This window comes from Balaenoptera acutorostrata, chromosome 16, assembly GCF_949987535.1.
Source record: "Balaenoptera acutorostrata chromosome 16, mBalAcu1.1, whole genome shotgun sequence".
Classification (NCBI taxonomy): Eukaryota; Metazoa; Chordata; class Mammalia; order Artiodactyla; family Balaenopteridae; genus Balaenoptera; species Balaenoptera acutorostrata.
This window is the reverse complement of record NC_080079.1, coordinates 77,777,371-77,801,231: the sequence shown is the minus strand read 5'-3', so window position 1 is coordinate 77,801,231 and position 23,861 is coordinate 77,777,371. Positions and strand designations below refer to the sequence as shown.

At 45.9% G+C, this 23,861-nt stretch overlaps 1 protein-coding gene across 4 annotated transcripts in view; it reads right to left on the bottom strand.

The window, feature by feature from the left end:
* MTR (5-methyltetrahydrofolate-homocysteine methyltransferase) overlaps positions 1-23,861 on the bottom strand; it is a 116,131-nt gene that overhangs the window by 13,587 nt on the left and 78,683 nt on the right. For all 4 annotated transcript variants that reach the window (XR_450040.3, XR_450041.3, XM_028163753.2 and 1 more), the window contains exons 23-29: positions 23,308-23,375; positions 22,611-22,731; positions 14,781-14,862; positions 6,336-6,434; positions 4,993-5,068; positions 2,293-2,448; positions 601-797 (exon numbers count right to left, since the gene is read on the bottom strand). Coding sequence is in view for 2 of the 4 variants with exons in the window: in XM_028163753.2 (XP_028019554.2) it covers positions 601-797; positions 2,293-2,448; positions 4,993-5,068; positions 6,336-6,434; positions 14,781-14,862; positions 22,611-22,731; positions 23,308-23,375 (799 nt within the window). In the remaining 2 variants the exon portion in view is untranslated. The remainder of the gene's footprint in view (positions 1-600; positions 798-2,292; positions 2,449-4,992; positions 5,069-6,335; positions 6,435-14,780; positions 14,863-22,610; positions 22,732-23,307; positions 23,376-23,861) is intronic.

The window sequence follows — 23,861 nt, the reverse complement described above, 5'->3', positions numbered from 1 at the left end:
GTGGCATGAGAGAACAGCCACTGGGGTGTGGGCAGGCTGGGCTCTGCCCCCCGAGCTGCGCGGCTCAGCGCACTCCCCATCAGCTTTCGTTTTCACCTCTGCAAAACGGAAACATATAAACTGCCCGACAACAGGTTGTGTGGAAATGAAACAAGATGGTCCATTAAGTGCCCTGCTAAGCAGCTGGCCCCTGGTAGACACCCAGCGAATGTCTGCTCCCCGCTGTCTTCGCCTTGAGAAAGGAGCCGCCAGCCTATTTTAACGGCAGGCCCGGACGCAAACCAATGTTCTTGGGCAAGTGAATGTCCACCTGCGCGTGACCCCCCGAGGCAGCAGCAGTGTTTCTCCTCACCCATCCAACCCCGAGAGGAAACACCTCCCTCCTGCTGGTACCCGAGAGGCCCAGCTTCTAAATCCACACTGGCCCCTTCTCTCCACCACAAATGCCTTGGGCTCGGGGCTGTGACTGGTCATTTGGGGTGAGGTGTGGCAGAGCTATGCTTACACAAAGTTCAAACTTACACCATTCTTATTTATGTTTTTTGAGTGCTTAAACCAAAGAGTAGGGCAATGTGTCCGCTGGCCGCACGGCCTCCGCACCTGCTGCCTGAGTCCGTAGAAGGTGGCGATGGGCTCCACGGCCTGGGGTGCCGCGCCCTCCGCATACAGGTGGATGTCGTCCTGGCTGCTCTGAGCTGGCCAGAACCCAACCACGCCCCTGGCGTGGAGCTGCTTCTGACGAATCAGTGCCTGCAGCATATTTTGGGCATCATCATAGACTTTTTTGGCCTCTTCACCTGTTAGGAAAATATCGTTAAGAATTCACTTAGAGGTGCCAATAATAACCAGCAAAGAATGCTTCTTTTTAAAACTACTACCTCTCCTCAGTCATCTTCTCTCTTCACCCCTCTCTTTTCCCCTCAAATACTTTAAAAACCAGTGTTTGCCATCAGCACAACCCCAGGTGCAGGAGCTAAGGGTTCGGCAGTTCTGCTACGTGCAGCTCCCGTACACAGTCTGCTTCGCCAGCTCAAGCCACTTATTTTTCTGTTCAGCAAAAGGCAGACAGCCAGCTCTCGGCTCCCCGCAGCAATGTGTCAGACAGAGAGCGAGACAAAGCAGGCCAGACCCTTCCACCACCACACTCCTCGTGCACAGACAGCTCCCCTGACCTCGCCGTGACCCCTGGGGGTGCAGGACAGCCTGAGGAGTGGAGTGTGGCTTCGGTGTTGCTCCTGCACGGCCCAGCCCAGGGCCCGTCAGGCCCTCACTTGGCTACGGCGGGAGCCAGCGGGGTTAGGGTTAGGCTTTCCATCCGGGCCTGGCCAGCCCTGCTTCAGCCGCTCAACTGCTCATCTGTGATCACTCGGGAGCAGATCAGAATGAGAGCCCCTTGCCCACTGCTGCACCCCAGCTAGCCCGAGAGCCGCTGAGTCACAGCACCTAGCACACACCCCAGGGCCCCCCCAGGAAGCGGGCAGGGGCCACTCTCCCAGGCTCCCCTCAGCCCTAACCCCCCACGTCCACCAGTCCAACCCCACCTCGCTCTGAGCTGGCTGTTACCGGACCCTTTGAAGGGCTTAGTGTTTCAGTCCCATGTCTCTGGGGGCAGGGCTGGCAGCGAGACGCGGGGCTAGCAGTTTATCGACTAGCTTGTCACCCCCAGCCCCTCCCCAGCAGGCACAATGGCCTCCTTGCCGGTCCCCAAATCAGCCCACGTGTCTGCGCCTTCCCACTCAGTCTCCTCGGCCTGGAGTGTCCTTTTCTTCATCACCACCTCACGTTCCCAGTCCCAGGCCCAGTAGCTCCCACTAATCTTCAAAAAGCAGTTCAAACACCACCTCCTCCAGGAAGCCTCTCCTGATGTCCCTCTCTGAGGTCTGTCTCATTTCCCTGTGTCCACAGAAGCCGGACCTTGGTCCCGCAGCAGGAGCTCGGCCTGCTGTATGGGAATCACCCTCCAATGCTGCACCAGCCAGCCGGGTACTAGATGGCAGCGATGATACGTCTACTTTTGTTTATCCCCAGTGCCTAGCATGTAACTGATGGCAATAAACATTTAGTAAAGAATGGATAAATGAAATGTGAAATGTAGTCCGTAAATAAGGACCAACCCAGCAGTTTAAAAACTGTCAAAGAGCTGAGCGGATGGAACAGTATCCTACATCATGTCATAACAATAAACTCTATCCTGCATAATCCACCCCGCTGCTCACCACCTATTCTTGTCCTCAAAGTCCCAAGATCATGTCTCGGATACCAGAGCAGGATGGAAGGACTTATTGAACTAACCTACAGCTTTGTCGTCAAATATCTTGGGAAAGCCTCGGTTTGGGTATTTGCCCCGGAGCTGCCAGACATCGAAGAAAGGCTTCCAGTCAATGTAATCCACCAGCTTCTGCAGGTCGTAGTCTTCAAAGACCCGAGTCCCAAGGAACGTGGGCTTCACTACAGGACAGAGTGAGAGGCGTGAACCCTGGCGCTGGCCTGGGGCTCAGTGCCGCTCATGCGTGGTGCCGCCTGCGGGAGGCTGTCCCGCTCTGTTGGCTCCCACGCTCCGCCTCCCTCCTGTCACCCGGAGGAGTTGTTTTACAAAGAGGGGGAACTTGAAATTACTGTGGCGAAGGAGTAATTCGTCAGCACATCTTAAAAAAAACTCTTCTTCCCCTGCAGCTGACTGACTGTACCGCCCTTGGAAACTCTTCCCTCAACCCTCCCCACCAACACCCCTGCCCAAGAAATAAGACAGACTGGGGTTGATCTCACTTGTACAAATGAAGACGATACTAAAAGAAAGAGCGCTGGAGAAAGACACATGTAACAGGCCACTTCCATAAAGTTTAAAAACATGAATCATTCATCGATCAATGTATTGCCTACTGAACATATGCACGTAATCAAAGTCTGAGGAAATGCACGGAAATGAGGCATCAAATTCAGGATCCTGCAGGGGAGGGAGGGGCTCACAGGAATTCCCACATGTATGGTTTTGTCTTTTTTAAGTAGGCAGTAGCTTATTCCTTAAGTGCCTGGTGGAGGTACACGAATGTTCAATACAGTCTTCTTTACACCTCCTTGTGAATCTAAAAAAGATCCTAAGTGACATACTGGTGAAGACTTCAGAGACGGACAGTGCCACTGGGCTTCCTGGGGCACCAGTACCGCCCCGCGCCACCAAGCCCCGGTTGGTTAGGCTGGGGTCCAAGGTGACCGCTCCGCTGCCCGCTTCCCAGCCCTCACGCCCTCAGTTTCCTGATCTGCAAATAAGGATCAGAGAACTTAACCTAAAGCACCACGCTCAGGTGCTCAGGGATAACACGGAAGTCTCAAGAGTGTTTTTCCCTCGTTAGACAGTTAACAGTGAGAGGTGAAAGTATAGGAAAAGAAAAGTATGCGCAGCTTCTTAATTTTGCCTGGAAATCTCTACCTTTTGACATAGTTCATGGTAGCTTTTTCCCATGTGTTCCTGGTCATCTTTTTATTATACAGGACAATCCTTTCTTTGTAAATATTCTATTATGCTGGTTTGTTTGGTAATTAAAAAGAAATTACAGCTATTCTCCTGACTGAAGTGTCCCCCTGCCTGGAAAGTCAGGGAAACGCTCTGCTTCCGGGTCACTCAAGGGTGTTATTCTTGAATGAGCTTGTCGGTCAGAGTTGGAGATGTGTTTGAGGTTTTACCACCAAAGACCTAGAGAGAAGAACCTTTCCTTCTCTCTTTATTGACTTCTTGCAACTACACTAAGGCTGGGTTGTCCTTAGGAGCCCTACAAGGGGGTTAAACAGTCACTTGAAAAGTGTCACCACTGCCACCTGGTGCTGCAGGCCTTCAGTGGACTATTGCCACTGAGATGTATTTTGGACGTTTGGCTTGGCTAAAATGGACTCCCCCTTGTGATATTTTTCCAATTTCATACTGAAAGGAAAAGAGAAAATAATAGTTTGGACTATATAGTGATTTATATTTTTCTGAGGTTTACAAGTCTTATCCTCACATTTCCATAAAGTAACTCCTTTTTTACATATTAGAAACTGTCAAACATGGAAGCAATATGCTCAAGGTCACTTGGGATCAGAACCCAAGCCTCCCAACTCCCCATCTGCCTTCTTCTCACTAAACCGCACTGAACTCAGCAGGGCTGAATCTAGAACCCAGCTCACCTATGTTTCCAATTTAATCCACTCTGCTGAGCGTGTGCAGAACATGGGGGTCGTGAGCAATGAAAGTGGATTTGAGATGTTACCTGGGAAATACAGATTCAATTAATATAACCCCTGTTCACCCTGTCTCGATTTTGCATTCGTATCACATGCCTCTTTGAACCTGTCAAAACGTCTTGCACATTATATTCCTTCATGAACACCTATGCAAGGCAAGAAAAGTGGCTAGAAATCAGAAGGGGAAGAAACCAAATGAAACAAAATCAAAAGAGGGAAGCATCCAAGAGAGAATGAGAGTGAACAAAAATAGGAGAGCCTGCTTCGCTGCAATGTTTTAAGGTCTGTTCAACGTGCAGGCATTTGCAATTTCAGACATTCCACGTCTGCACTTGGGCCCGCCTGGGACCCAGGCCAAGGCAGTGACAGCACCACCCAGGCAGGTCTCTAGAACTGGCTTCAACCTGAAGGAGGCCCACTCAAGCAAAGCACAGAGGCCAGAGTATGGGTTTAGAAGACAGATCAGAGATAGAATGCTAGTAACTTCCCAAGTTATTACCCGAAACTCAGTTTCTTCAAGTAAAAGTGGGGATAATAGCACTCTCTGTGCCAAGGACTCAGAGCCGCTGCAGGTCAACCTCAGGACAATGTTTGGTTCTCCATAAATGGCACCTATTGACTTTTATTTCTGATCATCACTGTCCTTCGTCATCACTACTGAACATAATTAATAGTTTTTAGCTGCCTGTTTGATTCTGCTGCTCAGTAAATGCAAACATCTCTTCAGCGCAAAGTTATCACACGCACTTTTCTCTAACCAATAGCCAAACAGACCTGGGGGAGGCTCTGACAGCCAGTCAATATGGAAACCGCTTTCTCTAGCTTGCCTTAAGGTTAAGTATCTTCTTTCCTATGAAAAAAGGAAAAGTTATTCAGTCAGAGACTCAGCGTTTCAGCTGCTACTATGAAAGCATGCCCAAGGAAGCTAGTAAATAAGTTTTGCAAGAAAACATATGCTTTTATTCATGAAAATTCATATCCTAGAAAGCTCTTCCTTTTCCATCTAATATGGCTTCACATCAGCACCACAACAATAGAGAGTAAAGATGCAATGAGCATCCGTTACATATGGATACGTAAATGCAAGGCGGATCTGCAGCCTTCTCTGTGAGGTAAGCGTGCGATGGGGTGGCCTCCTGCCTGTACTTCACCTGAGGCTGGGATTAACTGGTGGCCACCGACCGCCCTGAGGCCCAGAAGGCAGAACCAAGAAACAGCCAAAAGTGGGCAAACTAAGGAAGGGAAAGGCCAACCACAGTGCCCTGGTCCAGCTGACACCTCAGAAACTTGTTCCCGTCTCGCTGTCCGTTATCCCATTTCACTTACCTGGCCACCCCTAAAATACACCCCCTGCCTCCCCATACACAAGGCCCAGCAAGCAGATAACCAGGAAGAAATATCCCAACGACCTCTAAAGAGTAATCATGCCTAGTCTCCATGGATCTCCTGAAGCTAATCTACAGAGGGACAGTTCTTGAAACATTATTCTGCACAGAGAGCTTCGGGCGATCAGGCAGAGAGACTTACAATGGTCCTGTCTAATGTCTTCATTGTCTTCCATTATTTCCTCAAGCATAAGGATCTGTGGGAGTCACCTCAGTACACTCAGTCCCCGTCTCCCTGCTGCCTATGAGCTCATGTTTTATTCATTCTCATAAGTGGTAGCCAGCACAGCACCCAATACCTACTGCTTACTCAGTACATGTTTGGAGGAATAAATAAAATTAACCTTAATATAACCCAAAATTACTGGGAACACTGAAGAACGCTGATGTGAACTAGAAAGTAGGACTTCCCTAAAATGATCCCAAACCTTCCCATCCTCCAAACAGCAAAGTCACATTAAAAACTGTAGGATCGGACTTCCCTGGTGGCCCAGTGGTTAAGAATCCGCCTTCCAATGCAGGGGATGTGGGTTCAATCCCTGGTCAGGAAACTAAGATCCCACATGCTGTGGGGCAACTAAGCCCATGCGCCACAACTAGAGAGCCCACGTGCCGCAACGAAGATCTTGAATGCCGCAACTAAGACCTGACGCAGCCAAAAAAACCAAAAAACAAAAAACTGTAGGATCGTTTTATTACCCAAACAAGCGGGGACCTGTTTTTGTCACTTACCTTGAGAGACTCATAATGGTCTTGTCTAATATCTTCATATTCTTCCATGATCTCCTCAAAGTACTCATCTTTTAGATTCTCATCTAACAGTTGAGAACACTGAAAATGCAAGATCAGAGTTCAATAACCATAGAGCAGCGAAAGAAGACAGAACATGAGTAATACTGGTCAGTCCTAGGGTCGCCTCCTTCAGGAAGCCTTCCCATACTAACATCATTTCCTCTCCCTTCACCAGTTGTGCTAATGCTTGCCTGGCTTTACTGTAAAGGGTTAACTCAGCAGGCCTGGGATGCTCCAATGTTGCACATTACAAAGAAGAGACTGGACTTTGACTGCTCCTGGGAGATAAACTCTTAAGCCCTCAGAATATCCTGCCTGATAAAGAATGTCTTTGTCTACCTGGGGCCTCGGGCCATCCCAGAAAGTTTATGCTAACAATGTGAATTATGGGGGAACTTGGCTTATGTGCTATCTAACCTCTGGAGGGGTTGAAGCCTGAGTACCCCATAAGGTACTCAGACAGGTCAGACAGGTGAGCGTGCCCTGCCTATGTGACTGGCTTCCAATAAAAGCCCAAGACACTAGGGCTCAGGCGAGCGTCCCTGGTTGGCAACACTCCGTACATGCTGTCACACATCATTAGTGGAAGAATTAAGCTCTGTCCGTATGACTCCGAGGGGAGAGACACCTGGATGCTGGTGCCTGGCCTTTTCTAGATTCCACTCAATTTTAATCTGTATCCTTTCATGGTTATAAACCGTGATTGTGAGTATAACAGTGTTTCTGAGTTCTCTGAGTCCTAGCAAATCACTGAAACTGGGGGTGGTCTTGGGGCCCCAAAACACACTGGTTAGGTACCCCCTCTTCAGGGTTTCAAAGATACTCTGTTCATCTCTCCATCACTGCATTTACCACAGGCTTCCAGCATCTGCCTAGGCATCTACCTCCCTGACTAGAGGACAGGCCCTGTGAGGGTAGGATTGCACCTTAACCACCTTCGTGCCCCTGGCTTCTAACGTGGGGCCTGGCACATAGAAGGTGCATCCTCACAAAATGTTTGCTGATGGAATGAGGCTGATCTTCACAGTCAACCATGAGCTTGTGCTAAAATAAGAAAGGAAACTGATCATCTGAGAAAAGTGAGGCTACTCAGTAAACTGTAAAACTAGAATCAGCTAAATAGTATTTATGACTATGATTATCAAATAGGTAGAATAGCTGCCACCAAAGCTCAAAATAAAATCACAAAGGAAGAGGAAATGGCTGCTGCTGGTCACATCAGTTCCAAAATCACAGCACTGCCCCAACCCTGCATCCTCCAGTGGGATTTTCTAACACACAAAAAGGCAGGGAAGTTCAATACCATTATCTGAAATGGAGGAAGTTCGGCTGGATGATGGCTAAGGTGCCCATCAGCTTTAAATGTCTATAATTCTGTGTGAATTGTCTAAGTATCTCTAATAACAATCCAATCACCTGTGAGTTAGTATAAAACCAAATCACTTTATTAAGAAATATAATCAGTAAAGGCCATCGTGATAAGCCTAAAAACAGGCTCCCAAATGGTATGCATACCAGAGTAATTCCCAGTCTTACGTGAACCTCACCTCAATGGAGTCCTCATTTAGGAAATCCAGCAGAGCTCATGAAAACAAGAAGGGATGTCTACTCCTGAGCTCCCCCAAAGTACATGCAATCAATGTTTTAAAACACTGTTGCATTCTGCTAGAATTTAAACTCTGAGAAAGTAACCCCCCGATTTCCAGAACTTGACAGCATCTGACACAGGAACTACCTGGAAAATGGAAGGGGTTGCTACAGTTGGCTGGTCCCTTCCACACCCCCCGTGGAGCTCCTGCTGCCACAGCTGCGGTGACAGGCCCCTCCCTGCCCAGGCTGACTTGCTCAATGGAAACAAGTTCATGGCCAATTATACGGGCTAATCTATGTGGTCCTTCCATCACAAAACCAGAGTCCATCCTGTGTTTTCTTGCCAACCATCAAACATAGTAGGGCTTTTCTTTTCCTTTTTTTCTTTTTTCTTTCTCACGGCAAATTGCAGCACAATTTACATTGGGAATATGGTGAAAATTTATTTTCTAATTTAAAGAGGACTGAATATTCGCACCTTGTTTTTTATTTAAAAAAAAAAAAGGGAAGAAAGTAAGGGGGCATCCATTGTCTGGTGTAAATCTCCAACTACTATGTAGTTGCCACATTTTGGAACCTTTCAAATAAATACATGAGACAGTAGCCAGAGTGTGAGCCTGCGTCATGATCACTGCAGTGAGGTCAAAAGACTCTAAACCAGCAATCAACCTAAACAAACTGTACCAGTGACTCCCGAAATGTGTCACTGGCAATTACCCAAATGATTTACCATCAGACTTATGTCTGAGTAATTTCAAAAGGCGGCTGTTTCTTTGTATATGAGACGAGCCAACTACTGCCAGCTGCCTGCCTGGACCAAACGGTAAAAGGCACAGACACCCATGCCTCATCCTCTGCTGGCTTCCAGCTGGGCCCACGGTGCTTTAGCTCTTCCAGACGGTGGAGGAGTGTCCTCGGAAGAGAATCAAGGGACCAAGTCCTTCCCAGCTAAAGTCTTCCCCGACCTGTGGGGGCAGTATTACCACTGTGCACGCAAACGGGCCCAATGGCCTGGTCTCCAAATGGGAAATGTTCACAGTCATTCATTAGCATTTGAAAACAGGAATAAGCCTTAAAGAGAGGCTCACTGGTTACTCAACCGTGGACCTGACACAACCTCTTTATGAAACACTATCCAAATATAAGATCCAAAAAATTGTTTTTAAATTGAGTTGTAGAAATGTAGTTTATTTGCACGTTAGTCTATCTCAATGGCAATTTAAATAACTGCAATTTTATGACTCCAGCCCGATTTAATTTTATCCTTAATAAAGGAGACTCATTAAATATTAATGGAAACAAGTTTAACTAACGACGCACAGAGTACGAGCACACCTGCATTCAAATCCACACCTGTTGCTTCAGGGATGTGTGGCCTCAAGAGTTACTAATCTCTTCGTTCCTGTTTCCTCACCTCTAAAATGGGGATAATGAAAGTATCTACCTCATGAGGATTAAATAAAAAATCCATGTAAAGCACTTAGCACAGTGCTGGGTATACTATAAATATTTAATAATGTTAGCGATTATTGTATAATTTTCATATAAGTAAATTCACAGATCTGAAAGAATTCCTTTGGAAAATGGCTCAGGAAATGTGTCATCCTGGTCCAGGCTGCGTGACAGTGCCTGGTAGTGTCACAAGTCACCAGGCCCCTCGCCTGCAAATGTGAAGGTTGGACTAGATTAGTGGTGTTTAAATTGCGCTCTTTCAATGAGAACCAGGAGTGGGATGAGGGGTGGAAGGGGCCGCTCTTATTTGTATTCTACTGAGTGTGCAGGGGAGACATCACTTGCAAACAAGGTTTCTGTGGCTAAAACAAACTTGGAAACCACTGGACCACATGGTCACTCAGATTCCCACAACCTATTATATCCCATTATTCAATGAAAATAATGAAACACATAACAAGAGATGATGTTAGGCTTCACTGATGGAGAAAAGCAGGAAAAACCACTTAGGTAAGTTGTTTATTATATTTACCGAATTCTGTGTTTTCAACATATACCTGTGAATGCTTTTCTGCCCTCGGGTAGGGTCAACTGGCCCATTCCAGATTAAACGTTTTTCTACCTGGAAATGGGTCATTTAAAAAAATTCTACATTCCTTACTACTCAGCCATAAAAAAGAACAAAATAATGCCATTTGCAGCAATATGGATGGACCTAGAGATTTTCATACTGAGCGAAGTAAATCAGAAAGAGAAAGACAAATAACTTATGATATCACCTACATGTGGAATCTAAAATAGGAAACAAATGAACATATCTATGAAACAAAAACAGAATCATGGACATACAGAACAGACTGGTGGTTGCCAAGGGGGAGGGGGTTAGAAGATGTAAGCTTTTATATAGAGAATGGATAGACAACAGAGTCCTACTGTATAGCACAGAGAACTGTATTCAATATCCTACATTCAATAATGCAAAAGATTAAAAAAAGAATGCATATATATGTATAACTGAATCACTTTGCTGTACAGCAGAAATTAACACAACCTTGTAAATCAACTATACTTCAATTAAAAAATATATTGATTAAAAAATTCTGCATTCCTTTCAGCTCTGGCACAGAGTTAAGAAGGTGCCCATTCATGTTTGTAAATATTTGTAAATGGCTGAAATCTCTCTTTGGGTTGGTGTCAAGGTCCAAGTGTCCTGGGACCATTCCTATTACTCAGGCCAGCACTGCTGCAGCTGGCTCGGGGAGGGGTGCCGGAAAGCAGAGGACACACTCACCCGTCCTCCTTCAAGCAATGCAGACACCCCCAGTGACCACGACAAGAGCCCTAGGATATTCTTCCACATTTTAAAAGCAGAATTTAACAAAAACCAATAGAAAGTCTTGGGCGATAACCTCAACTCTCAGCGCTCTGTGTTTCACCTTCACAGCAGCTCTAACTCTCAGCGCTCTCAGTTGCCCCTTCAGAGCATCTTCGACTAACTGCCAGCGCTAGCTGTTGCCCCTTCACAGAAGTTCTGACTAACTCCCAGCGCTCTGTTGCCCCTTCAACGCAGCTCTAACTCTCCGCGCTCTAACACTCAGCGCTCTCCGTTTCCCCTTCAAATCAGCTCTAAATCTCAGTGCTCTCTTTTGCCACTTCACAGCAGCTCTAACGCTCAGTGTCTCTGTTGCCCTTTCACAGCAGCTCTCTCAGCGCTCTCTGTTGTCCCTTCACAGCACCTCTAACTCCCAGCGCTCTCTGTTGCCCCTTCAACGCAGCTCTAACGCTCACCACTCTCAGTTGCCCAATCACAGCAGCTCTAACGCTCACCGCTCTCTGTTGCCCCTTCAACGCAGCTCTAACTCTCAGCGCTCTCTGTTGACCCATCAGCAGCTCTATCACCGCTCTCTGTTGCTCCTTCACAGCAGCTCTAACACCCAGCGCTTTATGTTACCCCTTCACAACACTCTAACTCCCAGCGCTCTCTGTTGCCCTGTCACAGTAGCTCGAACTCTCAGCGCTCTCTGTTGCCCCTTCACAGAAGCTCTACCTCTAAGAGCTCTCTGTTTCCACTTCACAGCACCTTCGAATAACTCTCAGCGCTCTCTGTTGCCCCTTCAATGCACCTCTAACACTCAGCGCTCTCAGTTGCCCAATCACAGCAGCTCTGACTAACTTTCTGCATTCTCTGTTGCCCGATCAGAGAAGCTCTAACTCTCAGCGCTTTATGTTGCTCCTTCACAGCAGCTCTAACACCCTGCGCTTTATGTTGCCCCTTCACAGCACTCTGACTAACTCTCAGCACTCTCTGTTGCCCCGTCACAGCATTTTCGACAAACTCTCAGCGCTCTCTTTTGCCCCTTCACTGCAGCTGTAACTCTCAGGGCTCCCTGTTGCCCCTTCACAGCAGCTCTGACTAACTCCCAGCGCTCTCTGTTGCCCCTTCACTGCAGCTCTAACTCTCAGCGGTCTCTATTGCCCCTTCAATGCAGCTCTTAACTCTCAGCGCTCTCAGTTGCCCTTTAACAGAAGCTCTAACGCTCAGGGCTCTCAGTTGCCCAATCACAGCAGCTCTGCCTAACTCTCAGCACTCTCTGTTGCCCGTTCACAGCAGCTCTAACTCTCAGCGCTCTCTGTTGCCCCTTCATAGCACCTTCGATTAACTCTCAGCGCTCTTTGCTGCCAGTTCCCAGCAGCTCTAAGTCTCAGCGCTCTCTGTTGCCCCTTCAGAGCATCTTCGACTAACTGTCAGCGCTCTCTGTTGCCCTTTCACAGCAGCTCTGACTAACTCTCAGCGCTCTCTGTTGCCCCTTAAGAGGACCTCTAACGCTCAGCGCTCTCAGTTGCGCAATCACAGCAGCTTTAACTAACTCTCAGCGCTCTCTGTTGCCCCTTCACAGCAGCTCTAACTCTCAGCGCTCTCTGTTGCCCCTTCACAGCAGCTAACTCTCAGTGCTCTCTGTTGCCCCTTCATAGCACCTTCGATTAACTCCCATTGCTCTCTGTTGCCCCTTCGCAGCAGCTCTAACTCTCAGCGCTCTCTGTTGCCCCTTCACAGCAGCTAACTCTCAGCGCTCTCTGTTGCCCCTTCATAGCACCTTCGATTAACTCCCATTGCTCTCTGTTGCCCCTTCGCAGCAGCTCTAGCTCTCAGCGCTCTCTGTTGCCCCTTCAAGGCAGCTCTAACTCTCAGCGCTCTCTGTTACCCCTTCAAGGCAGCTCTAACTCTCAGCGCTCTCTGTTACCCCTTCATAGCACCTTCGATTAACTCTCAGCGCTCTTTGCTACCCGTTCCCAGCAGCTCTAAGTCTAAGCGCTCTCTGTTGTCCCTTCAGAGCATCTTCGACTAACACTCAGCGCTAGCTGTTGCCCTTTCACAGCAGCTCTAACTCTCAGCGCTCTCTGTTGCCCTTTCCCAGCAGCTCTCTCAGTGCTCTCTGTTGCCCCTTCAAAGCAGCTCTAACTCTCAGCGCTCCCGGTTGCCCCTTCACCACAGCTCTAACGCTCAGCACTCTCAGTTGCCCAATCACAGCAGCTCTAACTCTCAGCGCTCTCTGTTGCCCCTTCAAAGCAGCTCTAGCTCTCAGCGCTCTCTGTTGCCCCTTCGCAACAGCTCTAACTCTCAGCGCTCTCTGTTGCCCCTTCAAAGCAGCTCTAGCTCTCAGCGCTCTCTGTTGCCCCTTCAAAGCAGCTCTAACTCTCAGCGCTCTCTGTTGCCCCTTCAAAGCAGCTCTAGCTCTCAGCGCTCTCTGTTGCCCCTTCGCAACAGCTCTAACTCTCAGCGCTCTCTGTTGCCCCTTCACAGCAGCTAACTCTCAGCGCTCTCTGTTGCCCCGTCACAGTAGCTCTAACTCTCAACGCTCTCTGTTGCCCCGTCACAGCATTTTCGACAAACTCTCAGCGCTCTCTTTTGCCCCTTCACTGCAGCTGTAACTCTCAGGGCTCCCTGTTGCCCCCTCACAGCAGCTCTAACTCTCAGCGGTCTCTATTGCCCCTTCAATGCAGCTCTTAACTCTCAGCGCTCTCAGTTGCCCTTTAACAGAAGCTCTAACGCTCAGGGCTCTCAGTTGCCCAATCACAGCAGCTCTGCCTAACTCTCAGCACTCTCTGTTGCCCGTTCACAGCAGCTCTAACTCTCAGCGCTCTCTGTTGCCCCTTCATAGCACCTTCGATTAACTCTCAGCGCTCTTTGCTGCCAGTTCCCAGCAGCTCTAAGTCTCAGCGCTCTCTGTTGCCCCTTCAGAGCATCTTCGACTAACTGTCAGCGCTCTCTGTTGCCCTTTCACAGCAGCTCTGACTAACTCTCAGCGCTCTCTGTTGCCCCTTAAGAGGACCTCTAACGCTCAGCGCTCTCAGTTGCGCAATCACAGCAGCTTTAACTAACTCTCAGCGCTCTCTGTTGCCCTTCAACGCAGCTCTAACTCTCAGCGCTCTCTGTTGCCCCTTCGCAACAGCTCTAGCTCTCTGCGCTCTCTGTTGCCCCTTCACAGCATCTTCGACTAACTCTCAGCGCTCTCTGTTGCCCCTTCGAAGCAGCTCTCTCACCGCTCTGCTTCCCCTTCACAGAAGCTCTAGCTCTCTGCGCTCTCTGTTGCCCCTCGCAGCAGCTCTCTCAGTGCTCTCTGTTGCCCCTTCACAGCAGCTCTAACTCTCAGCGCTCTCTGTTGCCCCTTCACAGCATCTTCGACTAACTCTCAGCGCTCTCTTTGCCCCTTCACTGCAGCTCTAACTCTCAGCGCTCCGTGTTGCCCCTTCACAGCAGCTCTAACTCTCAGCGCTCTCTTTGCCCCTTCACTGCAGCTCTAACTCTCAGCACTCTCTGTTGCCCCTTCACAGCAGCTAACTCTCAGCGCTCTCTGTTGCCCCTTCACAGCAGCTCTAACACTCAGCGCTCTCTGTTGCCCAATCACAGCAGCTCTGACTAACTTTCTGCGTTCTCTGTTGTCCGATTAGAGAAGCTTTACCTCTCAGCGCTTTGTGTTGCTCCTTCACAGCAGCTCTAACACCCAGCGCTTTATGTTGCCCCTTCACAGCAGCTCTGACTAAGTCTCAGCGCTCTCTGTTGCCAGTTCACAGTAGCTCTAACTCTCAGCGCTCTCTGTTGCCCCTTCACAGTAGCTCTAACTCTCAGCGCTCTCTGTTGCCCCTTCAACGCAACACTAGCTCTCAGCACTCTCTGTTGCCCCTTAACAGCAGCTATAACTCTCAGCGTTCTCTGTTGCCCCTTTATAGCACCTTCGATTAACTCTCAGCGCTCTCTGTTGCCCGTTCACAGCAGCTCCAACTCTCAGCGCTCTCTGTTGCCCCTTCACAGCAGCTCTGAAACAATGCGAGGCCCACACTTACCACCACCACGCTCTTAGACGCGTCCAGGACGTGGATCACAGGCGCGCTGTATCTTGGGGCTATTTTAACTGCTGTGTGGGTTCTGAAAAGAGGCGTCAGGGAGAAAAACACATCCGTCAGGCCTGACAGTTCCTCCACAAGTCTTTGTGCAGAACCATTAGAGATAATGTGCTCTTACAGTGCTTTTCAGAGAAAGATTTTAAGGTACTTATAAATATTGAACTCCAAATTTCCCTTGGAAAATGAGAATGACTTTCTCCCCACCCTAAGAGGGGCAAGCCAAGGGGAAAAGGCATGGATTTTGGGCCCAGACTACACAGAAGCCTAGGAGAAAATGAGAAGGATGGTGTCCTCAGCTCTCTGTACTAGCAGCCTTTCTGAACTAAGGGAGCCAACCGGCCCGGGCAACAGCACTTTGTTGTCATAAAGGTCAAGGGGAGTTTCTTCCTGCAGACGAGCTGGGCCACCAGCCAGGACCCCTGGAGTGCCAGACACTGACAGGGGCCATGGGGCGCCACTCCCCAGCTGCTGCCCCCTGCCCCCGGAAGACACCAACACTTCTCCACCCCAAGCCCACCTGGTACTTGTAGGAAGGAACCTCGAACCGTAAATAAATTCAACACAAAGTAACACAGAGAGGCCAAAGCAACAATATCTTATCCTAACACTGGCTCAGCCCAAAATCCCTTTTGCCAAACTTGAAAATGTCAGTTCTGAGGAAGAAACACCCTTTAATCCTTAAAATTACCTAATTTTACCGCAAAATTGCCCTCTGACTGCTGAATGTTTATAGCAATAGCATAGGCTACACATCTGCTATTTCATTACGGAACATAACATATTAAAGTGAGAACTGAAAATGTATACACCCTCCCCTACTGTAGTTAAACCAGTACCCTAAAGCTGGGACAGAAGTGTGGACTTTGCCACAATTCCACATAAAAGCGTGACAACAGTAGTTTCCACAATATGGGCAGTGTTTCCAGTCTTTTCTCCTCTTTCCTTCCCCCTTAAAGTAGCAGCAGCTTTCCCCAAGTCAGATCCTTTCATATTCTTTCCCCTCAACTAAAATGTATTTTCATTTGGAAAGATGTCCAGAATATGCTACTTTATGAGGAAAAACCAAAGTAGCAAAACAGTATGTTTAATACAATTTTATTTAAAAAAGAAACAAAACAGGGCTTCCCTGGTGGCACAGTGGTTAAGAATCTGCCTGCCAATGCAGGGGACACGGATTCGAGCCCTGGTCCGGGAAGATCCCAAATGCTGTGGAGCAACTAAGCCCATGCGCCACAAAAACTGAGCCCACGTGCCACAACTACTGAAGCCCGCACACCAAGAGCCCGTGCTCCGCAACAAGAGAAGCCACCACAGTGAGAAGCCTGCGCACCACAACGAAGAGTAGCCCCTGCTCACCACAACTAGAGAAAGCCTGCACGCAGCAACGAAGACCCAATGCAGCCAAAAATAAAAAACAAAACAAAACACTACCACCCTCAACCTGCCCCAACCAACCAACTTGCATATAAGTGTCTGTATATTTAGAAAACATGGAGAGACAGACATCAAAGAGTCAGCACTGGTTATATGGAAGTTAGAACTGGGACTGAAAGTGGGAAGGGAGAGACTAAATTTTACTTTCCATTCCTCTGAATTGTTTGACATGTTCTAATAAGTGTGTATTACTGAGGTAATTTTTAAAAACCAAGAGAATATTAAAGGTGCATTATTTGTGTGAGTGTGTTTATAAGAGGCTTCTAAGGGAAGGCTGTAAAGACTTATTCATAATGAGACAGACAAGACCTCTAACATTTCACCTGTCCCCTTTCTAAGCATATTTCTGTGCATAAACAGGAAGCAAAGGACTAAAGCCATAATCCACCAGAACTGGGCTGTGAGATGGAAGTTGAGGCCTAGGCCAGTTAGCACAGGAGATGCCTTCTGGACTGGGAGGCCCACCAGCAGGGGGAGCTGCATCTCGGCCCTGGAGCCGCCTAACGGACACCACTGCCTCCTCAGGACCCGTTTTGTGCCTACTGTGTGCTTGGGGACCAAAGATTCTGAAGATACCTTGGGTAGTCTATGAGGGGGTGAAGATTTTCAAACAGTAGGAAAAGTTATAAAGAAGAAGTTGCTTCCAGTTTCAAAAAACAAGTTAGACTCTGTATGCGTCCTCTTCCTCAGATGCTTCCTTAGCAACTAGAGACACACAAATATACCTCAGTCTTTCTTCTGCATGAAGTTCCCCCAGGAAACAATGTTTTAAGCCTGATGTAACTTCAGTGACATTTCTTTTAAAGACAGCCAGTAAAATTTAAAATGTTTAAATCAATATAATTGGTATTTATTAAGTATCCAAGGGTTCTCAGTGTAATTCTGGCCATTCTCTCTTTGATGAACCTCTGGAAAAGGGAACTGAGAAGAAATGGATGGATTTCATGATTGAAAAAGACAAAACAAAACAAATCAAAGTGCTCCTTTCCAACACAAACACTGTCCAAGCTGGATGAGCACAGGCATGAAATTTGAGCTTGCCCAGCTATCAAAGAGTGCTTCCGGGGACTTCCCTGGCAGTCCAGTGGTTAAGACTCCACGCTTCCACTGCAGAGGGTGAGGGTTCCATCCCTGGTTGGGGAACTAAGATCCCCCATGCTGCGCAGTGCAGCCAAAATAAACAAACAAAATACCTCATCATTACTTAAAAAAAAGAGTGCTTCCAGTTTGACATTGATTCCACTTTTTTCTAAGCTTCCATTTACATGAACTTCTCCAGCTGAAAGATTTCTTTCTGAAGTCTGAAAAGATGCAAAACAGTGGAATCTCTCCTCCCCTTCCTATGTACCTAGGGCAAAGGGCTAAATGCTGAGGCTGAATCCCAAATCCATCTCTGCTAAGTCACTAGTCAACATTTAGGATTTAATTAGTCACCTCCCACACTTGCCAAATAGGCATGATCATGTTAGCCTTAGAAGATCTTTTTTAACACTCTGAAAAAGAACAAGCACTCCAAGCACTTATTTCATGTCACACCCTATCTCAGAACTAGTGTTTTACATAAATGCAGCAAAACCAAAACTTAAAATTTGGTGAGAAAAAATGAGAGAAAATGGGAAATAAGGATGGGAAAATTAAGATGGAATCAGGAGGGTTTCCCTGGTGGCACTGTGGTTAAGAATCCGCCTGCCAATGCAGGGGACACGGGTTTGAGTCCTGGTCCGGGAAGATCCCACATGCCACAGAGCAACTAAGCCCGTGTGCCACAACTACTGAGCCTGCACTCTAGAGCCCACAAGCCACAACTACTGAAGCCTGCGAGCCATAACTACTGAAGCCCACACGCCTAGAGCCTGTGCTCCACAACAAGAGAAGCCACCGCAATGAGAAGCCCACGCACCGCAACAAAGAGTAGCCCCCGCTCGCTGCAACTAGAGAAAGCCCGCACGCAGCAACGAAGACCCAACGCAGCCAAAAATAATAAATAAATTAAATTTAAAAATTTATTAAAAAAAAAAGAAAGATGGAATCAGGAGTGAGATTAGCATGTAAAATTCATTCCTTGAAATCCTATACAAAGGAAAATATTATCAGTTATGTAATTCAGCACCTTACTTCATAGCAGTTTAAAAAAAAAAACAGAAAACTCAGAAAATTACCTCCACCTTTGAGCAATGTGACTTCCTGTTGAATTCTCCAAGTTAAACTACACAAAACATAATTGAAAAAGACATTTTGCAGTTATTGGCTTTAAACCAGTTAAAAATTCAGAGCTAACTGCCAGACTTGTGCCCTTAAGAAGTTCTGTAGCTAAAAGGGCCAGATTTCCATTAAAGTCATTTCTCGTTTGTGATACAAAACCATCTGTATTACAGACAGGAGAATATTCAGTTTTCTAGTCTCTTATAGCTACAGGTTAGAAAGGGCCATTCCAAGCAGATTTCTACCCACATATGACCCCAAATCTGTATAACCCTTTCAGCCTCTCCAAGGATCCATCCTCAAGCCTCATTTCGTGTCTTGGGGGTACAGTTCTAATTCTCTCATGCTGCCTACCGCAGGCCCCTGAGGTTTGGAAAAGCCATGCTGCTATTCCCCTCACAGATCTGCTTTCATGAGAATTTGGAAGTCCTGAGCCTCCATTTGCTCAAAAACAGCAAAGGAAAGAACTGGGCCTCTGCTGAGCCCTCCATAGGTCTGTAGGAGGTGACGATAAGCGTTCTCAGATGACTTCTGAGACATTCAAACTCCCGAATGCTTTCTAGCAAAGCTGATTCTCCCAGGGTAGAAGGCTTCTTATACAGATGCGAAAAGCACTAACCATAAAGAGATCGATAAATCCGACTTCATGAAAATGAAGGACTTTTGTTACCCAAAATACCACTAAGACAGCAAAAGGTAAGCCATATTGGAAGACTCTATTTGCAATATATATTTCTGACGAAGAGTCTTGTCTCTAATATAAATAAAGAATGCATACAAATCAGTAAAAGAAAAAAAAAGGCAGAATACCTAATTAAAAAAAAAATTTAAAAAGCATATCCAAGTGGTCAATATACACATGAAAAGGTACTCAACATCATTAGTCAGTAGAGAAATACAAATGAAGACCTTAGCAAGATACTGTTACACACACACTAAAATGGATAAAACTGAAAAGGGTGTGGAATAACTGGAAATCTCATAATTGCCGGTGGGAGTATAAATTAATACAATCACTTTGGAATAAATATCTAATGCCGATGACCATATGCATATTCTGTGACCCAGCAAGTCTGCTTCAGGGCAGAAATACATACATAGCAGCATTCCGTGTAATAGCCCCAAACTGGAAAAACCCAAATGTCCACCAACACTAGCATGGATAAATAAGCCAGAGGGCACAATACAATGCAATATTATACCACAATGGGAAAAAAAACAAAAACAAAAACACTACTGTAATAATGAGTTTAGGCCTTAAAGACATAATGTTGAGAGGGACACAGAAGAATGAATATATACAGTAGGATTCCACTTACACAAAGTTGAAATGCAGACAAAACCAAACTGTGGTGATGGAAGATAGAATGACTAGGTCGGGGGATCCAGTGAAGTTCCCAGAGTGTCATTAATGTTCTATTTCTTGATCTGGGGGTTATTACATGGGTAGTTTCATTTTTGTAAAAATTCATCAAGTTGTTTACCTGTGACTTGTGTACTTTTCTACATGAGTGCTATACTTAGCAGAAGTGCTTACTTAAATAAGAGGGCTTGACGAAGCAAGCCTCCAGGTCTGAGACCTCACCCACTGTCACCACTTTAAAATGAAGGCAGAAGGGGGAATTTTACACTGACATTCCTGGAGGCTGCACGAGAATCTGTTTTTCAAAGGCTGCTCTTGCACTACAATGGAGAAGGGGATGGTTACCTGGAAGCACCACTACTGGCTTTTATTTTCTAAATAATTTTTCAGAAACTGCAACAGGCATGGAAGAGAATAGAACCAGAAAAGCTCATCGAGAAACAAAACATCAGAGAGTTAAAGAGACCTTAGGAGGTCATGGGATCCAGATTTCTGTCTCCTTGGAGGAACACATTCAGTTTCCCAGACGATGAGAACAGATATTCTACAATAGCACTAAGACTGTGGGTGATTTCTGATCTGATTAATTTTAACTTGATATACCAGGTTATAACTGGTATAGAGTCATAGCCATAAGAGTCCTTTATGGCTAAGTTTGCCAATGATGTATCCCGAGAGGCTAGTCATGTTACTTCCGGTTATTTTTTAAGAAACCTCTTTAATCTGGTGGCTCTTACTTGGTAAGAGATATAGTAGAATTAACTATTGGTAACATTCCAACTTGCACAAGTAGCAATATGTGGTTTCCTGGTATTGAACTCCCGAGTGCAGTGTCCACATAAAGTGGTTCTTATTTGGAAACTAGCATCACATTTACATAACTCATAATGCATTTCATTACATCTTTTCATTTAAATATTTATTTATCCTCTTTTACAACCATGATTTTAAAAGGTCTTTCATTTTGACAATAATCTGTAGATTCCCTTACCATTCTCTTTGCTAAGCTAATGAACATTCACACTATAATCATCAATTACCCACAACCACGCTCATTGAAACCTCAGTTATCGATGGTTGGTCAAATCCCTGGAGAACGATCTGTCAGTATCCTAGTGGGTAAGTCCTTCGTGGAGAAGCAAACCTAGTTTTCTAATGTGAGCAACAATAGCCACACTACTGAGTCCTTCAAGTATGAAAAGCAATTAGTGGATACATGACATAGAACCCTGACTACTCATGAACATGGTCCATTCAGGTTATAAATGGAAGGATGGTCAATTTTATGTGCCAATTTGGGTAGGCCATGGTACCCAGTTTTTGGTCAAACAACAATCTAGATATTTCTGTGAAGGTATTTTTTAGATATGATTAACATTTAAATCAGTAGGCTCTGAGTAAAGCAGATTGTCCTCCGTGTGGGTGAGCCTCATCCAATCAATTAAAGACCTTAAGAGAAAAGACTGCAGTCCCCAGAGGAAGAATGCCTTCTGACTCCAGACCGCCTTTGGACTCAAGATGCAATAGCAACTCTTGCCTGGCCTCCAGTCTGCCCACGTTCCCTGCAGATTTCAGACGTACCTGCCCCCATATCGCATAAGCCAGTTCCTTAAAATCAATCACTCTCCCTCCCTCCCTCCCCCCACACCCCCTGTATGGACACACATACACACACACACACACACACACACATGCATGCACACACACACCCCTTACTAATCCTGTTTCTGTGGAGATCCCTAATACAAATGGCTTAACATACAGTTGTTTCCAGAGTGAAAGGAACTCTGGAATAGCTTTGTCCCGCATCTACAGTATTTTGTATCAGAAAGGTAAACTGCATGCTTGTGTGACCATCAAGGTCAGTGCTCCTCCTGGGCACTGCTCCCTGCCAAAGTGAACTACATGGGGCATAAGGAATGTGTCATAAGAAGTCTAATATCCATGGAACTCTGCTCAACATTATGTAACAACCTAAATGGGAAAAGAATTTGAAAAAGAATGGATCTACGTGTATGTACAACTAAGTCACTCTGCTGTACACCTGAAACTAACACAACATTGTTAATCAACTACACTCCAATATAAAATAAAAATTTTTTAAAAAGTCTAATACCCATAATTAACATACCTGTCACCAAATTAACATACCTGTCACCATCATTATGATCGTGACCCCAGGAGAAATCCGACAAACTGAATAATAATCATGTGACCAAATTTGAACTTTCTCTTCTTTAAATTATTTGACCCAAAGGTCTCTCTTTCAGAAACAACTTCCCAAAGTGATCCTCTGATTCATTCTCTCTAGGTCAGCTTTCTATCTCAACTACTACAAGGTCGGAGTTTCTTCAAGAGAACCTGTAATTATTCAGTCAGACACCTGCTTCAAGACAGAGAGTGGGCTAAAGTTCAAGCAGTGTTTTTGTGCCAAAAAACACAGCTTCTCCACTCAGTTTGATTTCAAGAGGATAAGTGTTCATTAGAAGTCTCAGGAACTGACTGGGAGGTGAGAAGATGAAGGAAAAGAGGACTGCAGGCCAAAGGAATCCAAAAACAGGGAGAGGCGGGTAGATGACAGAGGAGTTTCCTGCAGCAGGCCCCCAAATGATTCTGGCTCTCGTGGTGTGAAGGCTGGAAAGTTCATGTATTTATATGATAAGGAGCCAATGCACTATGCATAAGAAAAAAAGTCAGGTTTTATCACTGTTTATAAACACTGGCATTTAAGAGAATTTAAGGGAAGCACAAAGCTCATTAGCATGACTTACCTCGAAGTGGTAGCTCCTCCAATCAACAACGGAATCTTTATAGCTAATCTCTCCATTTCCTTAGCAACGAAAATCATTTCATCCAGGGAAGGAGTGATTAGTCCTGACAGGCCAATTATATCTATTATTTAAAAAAAGAGAAAAAAGGACAGTGAGAAAGAGGATGAGAGGAAAAGTATGAAGACTCATTTTCAAAACTTTGCAATAAAGACCACAAGACAGAAGATAAATTCCTAATTTCTAATTCTGAGACTTCTTTTCTGACTGGGGGTTTTCAATGTATTGTTTGCTTTCAGGAGTAAATATGATTTGCAACTTCAAGTTGCGATAATATGCTTGCCACAGTTTCGGGAAGCCACGCAATTGTTAGTTCATGATTTCCCAGACTCAACATGTCACAGTGTCAGAAGAAACATAAAAGCAACTACACACAGAGGAAAAAAATCTAATAAAACTGTTCTCTTTTAAGAAGCCTGTCCCCATTCCCCTTCCTCATAGCTAGAAAGGAGTTTCACGGTTACCTAGTCACCCCTTTGACCTCCATTATAAACAGCAATGACAGCACCCCGAGGCAGAGCTGGCACTTGAATGTCTGAATGTCCCACCATCCCACATGGGCTGGGACTATTCACCGATAGACAGACATTGGGAGGAAATGATATTTACTGAAATGCCCAGGAACACGGCTGCACAGTACCTGCTTTGTGGTCGAGAGCAGCTTTCAGTATCTTGTCACATGGAGTCATGACTCCTAAGTCGATAACTCTGGGGCACAGAAATGAGATGTGAGAAAATTAATGAGAACCCACTGGCGAAAAAGCTAAACGAACATTTTTATTTAGCCATTAAATACTGCTCTAACGTAAACTGGAATCACACTGAAAAGCTCACTAAATATCAACCACCAACTCAACGACGACTGCCATTTATTAGGAACTGACCATGGGTCAGGGACTATGCTGAGCTTTTTTAAACACCTTTGCCGACTTAATCCACAGAGCATCTAATCCACCTATTTAAAGTAGACAATTCAATAATTTTTGGTAGAGGACACTATTATTTCCTAAGCTCTGGTAAAATATATATAACACATAATTTGCCATTTTAACCTAAGTACAATTCAGCATCACTAATCAGTCAGTCGCAATGTTATGCAATCATCACCAGCATTTATTTTCAAAACTCTTTCATCGCCCCAAAAGAAACTCTGTAATCCCTCAGCAACAATCCCCGATAGGCCCGCCCCAACCC